We start from the raw sequence: 8,998 nt of genomic DNA, 5'->3' as shown, positions 1-8,998 counted from the left end.
TATAGCGAAAGATCACCTCCAGCGAACGAATCCATCCTTCCGCTACCAGTGGATCAGTAGTGCCAGCAAAGTCCTTCGGATTCATCTTCCTAAACTGCTCATAAACAGTCCCAAGTCCAGCCCTAGGAGCGTCCACATGTCGCTCAAGGATACGGGCTAATCTAGCTAGCACCTGAGTCCCAACATCCACGGCTGGTGGAGGTGGTGGTGGCGGCAAGGCACGTCCACGACGAGTGGCCATATGTACGTAAGTTCAAATTCCAACACTTAAATTTCATGCCTAAAGGAAAAAGGTTTCTTTAAACTTTTACATACTCAAGGGACTTTAAAAATCTTATTCTCAACATTTAAACAGTCAAAGATAGCAAAATTTTAAATCTTACAGACTTTGAGGTGAGATCTCCCGAGTCCCAGCGTTCGGAGGTAGGCACATCCCAAGCCCAATGACCGTGCTCTGATACCAACTGAAACGACCCTAACTACTAATATCTAAATAAATAAAGAAAATACGGAAAATTTTAAAAAACATTTGGCATGACCTATTTGTTTGAATAATAAAACCACCTGTCTCAAACAGCAGTTTAAAATAAACCTCAACCCGAGGTAAACATCCCACAAAGCAATATGTAAATAGTAACTAGTTTGACGCCAGACAAAAAATGACATAAAGTGTCTACATGCCAACATAATTTGCAGGGAATAACGCATCCTGCTATTGAAAGGGAAACAACAAACGACAAAGTATAATTATTACAAAGACATAATGCGGAAAGAAAAGAGCAGCAACGGTCAGGGCGTGCCACCGAACACCTATGGGCCCTGGAAATCCTGCCCCGCAGCCTCGACCGCATGCTTACCTGCACCAAGCATAGTAGTGAGCCTAAAAGCCCAGTAATATTTAAATAATACAGCAAGGGTTCAAAATAATGCATAATACTAAAAATAGTACTTAGTAAACTAATGAATCTCACACGAAAGGGAAAAAGTCATGACATGCCATACGTAAGAACGATAGCAATATGTGATGGAAAACACATTCATGAATCAATTATCCTTTACTTTGCTTTGAATTTGGATCCTCGATTGTAACTATGATTTTGATCGATCAATGACTATAGTATACAATGCCGACAAGGATGCCAAGATTTCTCCCGTTAAACACCATATTGCCCCTCTGAATTTGGTAGGGATGCCGAGATTTCTCCCGTTAAACACCGTACTACGCGTCTGAATTTGGTAGGGATGTCGGGATGTCTCCCGTTAAATACCGTACTACACGTCTCATTTGGCAAGTGAGTCGAGGCATCCCCCGACCCATCATTGCACATCTAAGTCACAACCAACTCACTTCATTCTTTTAACTTTTCCTTCATTTAACATTTTCTCAATTCAACATTTGCCTTTACAAGCATTCTTTAATACAAGACTTCGGGGCTAGATTATTAATCAAATTTGAAGTCATACACGCGAATAAATGGCGTTGAATAATTTAGATGACATGAAACTAAAAAGATAGTGTGAAAATATATGAATGAATGTTTGGAGTATAGGTGAGCACCCTAGGCTTAAGGGCTTTCATCTTACACTTTAGTTTATGCTAAAAAATGGCTTAACTCGAGCGGTTGACCCAAAAGATCCATAACTCATCCTAATTAAGTTCAAAAGACCTCCAGTTTGAACCGGCACCTCAAAATCACCTTAAAGTATGCCTAGGATCAGTAGTAAACCTTAAATGGCAACCCAAACCACCCATATGATTTAAATTTTCGGACAGCTCCTAGGTAATAGAAAAATGTGCTCACGACACCCCAACTTAAAACGCCCTTAACTTAATAGATTCTTATCCGAAAGAAGCCCAATTTTCACTGAAACGAACCTAACATTCCATATATTCAGAATATCAGGGGTATCCTCTGCCCAGACCTCATTAACCAGTCCAACCAGCCCTGTTTTTTCAAAGACAAGACAAAGCGACAAAAATTTTGTTTTGGTCATCTTACAACTATGGCTACCCAAACTCATCCCTCAAGCTAATAAACCTCAAAAACCCTCAATGAAAACTATTAAACATGGCTATACCACCAGCTAGGGCCCTTGGACAAGGCTCTAGCTCGACTCTACCTAACTTCTCTTTTTTTTTTCCCGAAACACTTAACTCAACGCCTTCAAAACTCTACTAGCCGACAATCCAACAAAAGCCCAATGACCAGCCCTATAATCCACCCAAAACACAATAAAAAACACATGTTAAACCCCATGAACCTCCCATGGGCAGCCCCTCAACCCCTTTCATCCATTCATACAAAATTTTGATTCAAACGCCACAAAATCAATTCGATTTGCGTTATTTCAAAGCATATACAATATTAAACTTAACCAACAACATGTGGGCTTAAAAACCAAGCATCCATACATACAACAAGGCCGAAATGAAGGGTAACCCATACTGATTTTTATTCAATCCGTGCAATATTCCTTTTTACATGCAAGAAATTTTCCATACAACTTAAGTTTGTTAGCTAGCAAATGAAACTACACAAAAAGAACCCCTTTTTCCAAGACCCCTGCTGAACCAATGCGTACACACACCCATAATAAATAAAAATTCTGCTCAAAAACCAAATTCAAGGCAAGAAATCAAAACTCTATATCCTATGCTTGGGTTTTAAAGATTAGAAGGGATTTCTTGCCTAAATCTTGAAACCAAAATAAATGAAGAGAGGCGGCTGCCCTAAGCTCATGTCCAGCAGTTGAACAAGCTTCCAAGGACTTCCTCCAAGGTGGCAGCACGGCGGCAGGTGGCTGGAGGAGGTCGGCCGGCGATGAGGAAGGAGAAGAAAAGTGGTCGAGAGCTTCAAATGGAGGGGGGAGTGGAGTGGCGTGAGAAATGGTGGAGGAGGATGAGTGTGGCGGCTAGGAGGGAGATAGAAATGCTAGGATTTAATTTGTGGTGTGATATAATATGTATATGTATGTATAGGTGTGAGTGTGTGAGAGTAAGACAAGTCAAAATGTGCTATTTGACCAAATAAAAGTGCTAGTTTTGATTTTAAAATTTTAGCTTGTAGAATTGCCTCTAATTTAAAGTTCTAAGTCTAGAAACTTAAATTTTAACTGCCAGGAATGGAATTTCACTTGTTCGTGTTCAAAAAGCCTAAATTGGGAAATTTAAAGAATTACGCGCGAAAATGCGCTTACGCGATTTTTCTTGAATGGAAAATCTAAAATAAAGATTTTATTTTATTTTCCTCACATCTCAAGAGATTTAGGTCACCTAAATTTAAAATGAAGGATTTTTTCGCCGTGTTCGCTTTTTCCGTGTGCCGAAGCCGAAAGTCACCAATATAAGCAATTTAAGCAATTAAATTTTTAACATCATACAATTAAATTCTAAGAAGATTTAAATCATTTAAATTACCAGGAATTTTAGAATTTTAAACATTAAAACTAATTTAGGCATGTAATTTAATTTATGGATTTTTGGCGTCACATATATATAGTTCTAAATTCCCAAAACCATGACTAAAATTTTATTTCTTACATTAATCTCTAATAGTAAACTAATAATAAATTTTTCGCCACTTTTATCTTCTTAAAGAAAAATGTAATCCAAAACTTTTATTGTTAACTCTTAGATTATAAATAAAACTTATATTATACTCAACACCGAATCCCAAAATTACTACAATTATGTTATACTACAATTGTAGTGACCCAACCCGAAATCACTAATTAGCCAAAACTTGAAACATGCAAATAAACTTAAAAGCGATAATCAGAAAATTCAGCGAAACTTAATTAAAACCACTAAAGCCTACCGGTAAAATAAAACCGGTCCAAAACAAATACTAATGTTATACAACCTAATCGAAGATAATACTAAAAATCCCGACATGGAAAACCTGGTACAGTAAAAATCCATCCTGTTGTAGCTCAACGACCGCTACCACCTAATCCGTCCAACCTGAGACCTACCCCGTGGAATGGGGTGTCCAGAACAAAAATCGAAGACGTGAGGATAAAAGGCTTAGTACGAAAGCATGAGTATAAAAGTGCTATGAGTACAAAACATATAATAAACATTACTCAGTCAAAGGCACCATGGTATGTAGCACGCTGGGCCGTCGCATCAGGAGGTGGCTCCCATACCATAAAAAGTGTACATATCAAGATCCAAAACTATGGCATCCATTCAAAAATATAATGGGAATGAGCGACCCCTCCCCCTCTACTGGTTATAACAATAATATAGGCTCAACGTGTAATTTATGCAGCAATAATATCCATGAAATAATATATATATACACATATCAATAATGCAACATAAAACATAAAAACATAGAAAATTCATACTCAACCAAGGTATCTCAGATAGTACGTCTATACCTCAAAGTAAGAAACATAGCAATACAAGTCCTCTAGTCCAAGCCTATAAGCAGACAATCATTGTATCACTATTTATCCTCTAAAGGCCTTAACTAGACTAATAGATACACAATTAAACTATTCTGAGTCTAGTAGTACCTGCTTCCGTCGTTAGCCCTCTGATGGCGATAGCCCAAAAACTTGGGCACAACTCTGCTACAACTCTGGCACTGCTCCATCGCCTACTGGCCCTCAAGAAGAACGCCTAAAACCCCTAAATCTAGCTAGATTGTTAGAGTAAGAAGGTGATTGGTGCATTTGAAAATGGGGTTCTCAGCCCATATTTATAGAAATAGATCGGATGGTCCGATCTCTTGGCTTGCTTGGTTCGGATCGTCCAAAATTTCGAGCACTTGGAACTTCTTTGAACCATTTTCGAACGTCTTGAATCCAATTTTTCACTCATTTAACTCATTTGAGAACTCTTTAATCATACTTAGGAAATGGATTAGTTAAATTAATATTCGGGCTACTACATTCTCCCCCACTTAAGAGATTTCGTCCTCGAAATCCAGCGTAGGATAATCAGAACAATCAACGTGAAATTAATTATTACAATTTATGCAGTTTACAAAATACAAAACAACCGTTAAAAAAAAAAACCGATTACAATCAGAATAACTCCGGATGCTCAAAATGCATATGACTCTCTAACACCCAAGTCGCTTCCTCAGTGCCTCGTCGCTGCCACTAAACCATGACTAGAGGAATGCATTTGTTCCGTAGTACTTTGTCCTTCTTGTCAAGAATCCTTAGTGGTCTCTCCACGTACGATAGATCATGCTCCAACTGAACATCTGTCTGGTGCAGATTGTGAGACTCATCTGCAACATATTATCGGAGTAAGGATACGTGGAACACATTATGAATGCTGAAGAAATATTGTGGTAAAGCCAAACGGTAAGCCAAATCTCCAATATTATCTAAAATCTCGAACGGTCCGATGAATCTAGGTGCTAACTTTTCCTTTAGACCAAATGCCATCACCTTCTAGAAAGGCGATACTCGCAAGAAAAAAATACTCTCTTGCATCAAAACGCAGTAGTCTGCGCTTTTTATTGGCATAACTAGCCTGTATGTCTTGCACTGTCTTGATCTTTTTCTTGATCAACTCCACCTTATCCACAATATGTTGGATCATTTCCGGTCCTTCGACCTGTCGTTCTCTTACCTCATCCCAAAACAAGCATGTTTGACAACGACAACCATCACTACAAGAAAAACGGCTAAAGACAACGCTTTTTCCACGTTGTTAATGTCCCCAAAAAAGCGTTGTCGTAGCCAGTGTTGTAAAAAACCATGGTCAAAGACAACACAAAAAAGCGTTGTTGTTTCTGAAAAAGACAACGCTTTTTAAGCGTTGTCTTTTATAAAAAGCGTTGTTGTTTTTTGAAAAAGACAACGCTTTTTAAGCGTCGTTGTATTTGGAAAAGACAACGCTTAAAAAAAAGCGTTGTATTTACCAGAAAAGATAACGCTTTTTAAAAGCGTTGTCGTTTTTAAAACATAAAACAAAAAAAAATTAAATCACAAATTTTCAATATTATAAATCACTCAAAATTCAAAAATTTCTAAAATAAAATTTAGTATACAATCTTCCAATATTATAAATTATTCAAATAAAAAAATAATCGAATTCTAAATTAATGAAAACTAGGAAAAAACTATGAATTAATCTCGAAAAACTTTGATTCCTTCCTTCAGCACATGTTAGCGTCCCAAGCTTTCATAAAAGCCGCAACAATCTCTTTTCCTTTAATTTGTATCTTCATATTGTAAATTATTAAAAATAAAAACAAACATAAAACAAATATGAATATATTAAAATGAAAAGTAAACTTAAACACTTATTTATCAGTAAAAGAACATGAATTTAAATAGCATAGAATATTAATTATTAATGAATTAATACCTGTAATAACAGCCATAATGCCCAGGTTACATTGGAAAGCATCATGAGGAAGACACCTTTAATCCAAGTATCAGCGGCAGGATCTTCGCCTCGTCGCATTTCATGAATGCGACTACTGATCAAGTGATGGTGCACCAGTAGTTTCAAGAGAGGCCCTTTGAAGAAAGCAATAGTCGCTACTCCGGAAATGCATAGACTTAGTCCTCCAAATTTCATTATCCCACCAATTGTCCTTAGTTTTATGTTTTCCATCCTGTCATGATGAGATTAAAGTTCATGTATTAATTATTAATTTTTGTTTTAAACAGGGCCAGGAATCATTAAATTAAATAGCTAGGAATGATAACAAGTGATTTCTTATACATAATCGAATTATTTTCCTTGTATTTCCATTCCCTCGAAAAATTTCGCTATAATTAAATTAGAATATTTTTTCGTAATTAACTTTAATTACCTTAATAGAACAACAAGAAAGAAAGTAATAACAGGATGAGTATTTGAAGAAGCAGCTCCCAAAGATGCGGATGTATATTTCAAAGCTACACCAACAATGTTTAAGCTCATCGTGATCCTGCAAATTATTAATTATCCAACTCATTAAATATAATTAATATCTCTGTAGTATGTTTGAACACCCATATTTAATTTAAAACACTAAAAGGATCAAACAAAATCATAATTATGAAAAAAAAAACACTTAATTCATGATTTTTATATATATTCTTGTTTAATTACCACCAAAAAAAAATTGTAATTAACATTCTGAAACATATGACGCACATACCCAATCAGTGAAAGTAGGAATATCTTGATCGTCAGGGAAAAAGATAGAGGTGGAGCACTTTTCCTGAAAGTAAAATCAAATCATTTGGAAAAAAAAACAAAAGAATCAAAATCAAAATCAAATTCACGGTTATGATTGAAGTTTTAGGCATCGAACTAATACAGCTTTGTTAATATGCATGATTATTTTATATATTGCCATTCAGCTCTAGCATCGAGCAAGCCAACATCTCTTCAATGGCCTCTCATTTCTGAAGGTCTAGGGTAGTGTTCTGGGGAATCTCTTCTAAAACTGAGTTTTACAAAAAAATGGAATTTTTCTAAAACAGGAGCTCGAGATCCTGGAGATGATATCGAGATGGAGTTGAGAAATTTTCAGACACACAAAAACAGCATAAGAAATTATACCCCGCAGATGGCTATCTATAAAAAATTTCACGTAAATCGTGGATATTTTAGTCAACCAGCTGCGTATATTGTATGATTATGTTGTTACAAATGTTCATTACAGCCATACTCACCTTAAATGCCAATAACATCCATATCAGGAAAATCATTTTCAAGGAAGTCTAAGAAATTCTGGACACCTTTCAAAACCATGTTCATCCCCATGGCATCACCTGTGCTGCAGCTAAATCTAATTCACATATTTTTCCCCGCAGTAGCACACTAGATTCTAAAGAGTCTTGCAAATCTACTCGACATGGTCCAACATTGAAAATGCATACATTTTCAGTAACAGAATCGAGTTCAATGCATATAACCATATCAAACAAGAGCAACTTAACAAAGAAAGGCTTTGGCGTCAAGATTACGTACATAGTGAAACCACCAACTCAAGAAAATGTAATCAATATCAGAGCATCGTATTATGTATGGAGTGGAAAAAGAGAGAATGTCAGTAAGAACCACCAACTCAAGAAAATGCAAGCAATATCAGCAAGATTAGAAAAGTTCATAGTATTTAGCAATGTACATTAATTTTTGGAATTCAAAATGGGAAATTAGAACGAAAAAGCTTCAATAGTTTAAATGAATGGAGCCTTTCCCCGGGTTTTCATAAAAAAACACCAGCAACAGAAAAAAGGTTGTCCACGCCTCACTTGCCATGAAAATGACAAAAAAATTTACAATTCCGACAAATTCTATGGGTATGTACGGATGTACCTACTCCACAGGACAAGAACTCAATCTCTGTAAAATCATCATGCAGAAACATACACAACACCGAATAATTCCAAACCATACTTCACAGACCAAATGAATCGAGAAAAACGAAACAACTAAAAAAATTCCCGAGTTCGAAAACCTAGAATTCAAAATATACCTCCAGGCTTCGAAATAAAAATCCAAAAAACCTTCCTTCTCTCCTATGCAACAGTCGGTGATGGCAAAACGACGACGACAGAAAAAAAGGTTCGACGGAGCGTGCTTAAAAATTAGGGAAATAGGTACTGGAAGAAAGCCCTCGACGAGAGGATTCTAAATCTATGCTCAAATCAATTTTTCAAGCAACGAGGCGGTGTAGATCGAAGCTAGAAATTTCGAAATGGTGAAGGGAGAAAGGAAGAAGATACCTCGGTGAAAGAGAGACCATGCAAGGAGAGAGAATAATACATGTAAGAAATATTTTATTTTGGGTTATTTTGGGGCCAGGTTATGTTTTAAAAAAAATTAATAGAAAATGTTTTTTAAAAAGCGTTGTCATAGATAGTAAAAAAACGCTCATTAACAACGCTTTTAAAAAAGCGTTGTTGTAGATAATTAAAAAGACGCTCATAGACAACACTTTTTAAAAGCGTTGTTGAAGATATCAAAAACGTTGTCTTTTAAAAGCGTTGTTGAAGATATCAATAAAAGCGTTGTCTATCAAAAAAA

At 36.2% G+C, this 8,998-nt stretch overlaps 1 protein-coding gene across 5 annotated transcripts; it reads right to left on the bottom strand.

Moving 5' to 3' along the window:
- Window positions 1-5,010: 5,010 nt before the first annotated feature.
- On the bottom strand, window positions 5,011-8,729 carry LOC140893035 (WAT1-related protein At5g64700-like). 5 transcript variants are annotated; one of them, XM_073302107.1, is made up of 5 exons: window positions 8,698-8,729; window positions 7,122-7,184; window positions 6,792-6,908; window positions 6,338-6,590; window positions 5,011-5,249 (listed from the first exon to the last, which is right to left on the bottom strand). In XM_073302107.1, exons 1-5 carry the CDS (start codon window positions 8,715-8,717, stop codon window positions 5,178-5,180), a joined length of 525 nt encoding a protein of 174 aa, XP_073158208.1. In that variant the 5' UTR covers window positions 8,718-8,729; the 3' UTR covers window positions 5,011-5,177. The 5 variants fall into 5 exon arrangements, with proteins under 5 accessions (XP_073158208.1, XP_073158211.1, XP_073158212.1 ...); XM_073302110.1 differs by having other exon boundaries at window positions 8,448-8,719; XM_073302108.1 differs by lacking the exon at window positions 5,011-5,249 and adding an exon at window positions 5,987-6,191.
- Window positions 8,730-8,998: the final 269 nt, after the last annotated feature.

This window comes from Henckelia pumila, chromosome 3 (assembly GCF_033568475.1).
Source record: "Henckelia pumila isolate YLH828 chromosome 3, ASM3356847v2, whole genome shotgun sequence".
In the NCBI taxonomy this organism is placed as follows: Eukaryota; Viridiplantae; Streptophyta; class Magnoliopsida; order Lamiales; family Gesneriaceae; genus Henckelia; species Henckelia pumila.
Note: the sequence above shows the minus strand (reverse complement) of the source record. Positions and strands in the feature narration are given on the sequence as shown.

Coding starts and splice junctions, on each gene's coding strand:
- LOC140893035 (XM_073302107.1), bottom strand. CDS start 8,717: ATGGTCTCTCTTTCACCGAG. Junction 7,185..8,697: donor ATGGTCTCTCTTTCACCGAG/GTATCTTCTTCC, acceptor TTTTACTTTCAG/GAAAAGTGCTCCACCTCTAT. Junction 5,250..6,337: donor CATTATGGCTGTTATTACAG/GTATTAATTCAT, acceptor AATATGTTGCAG/ATGAGTCTCACAATCTGCAC.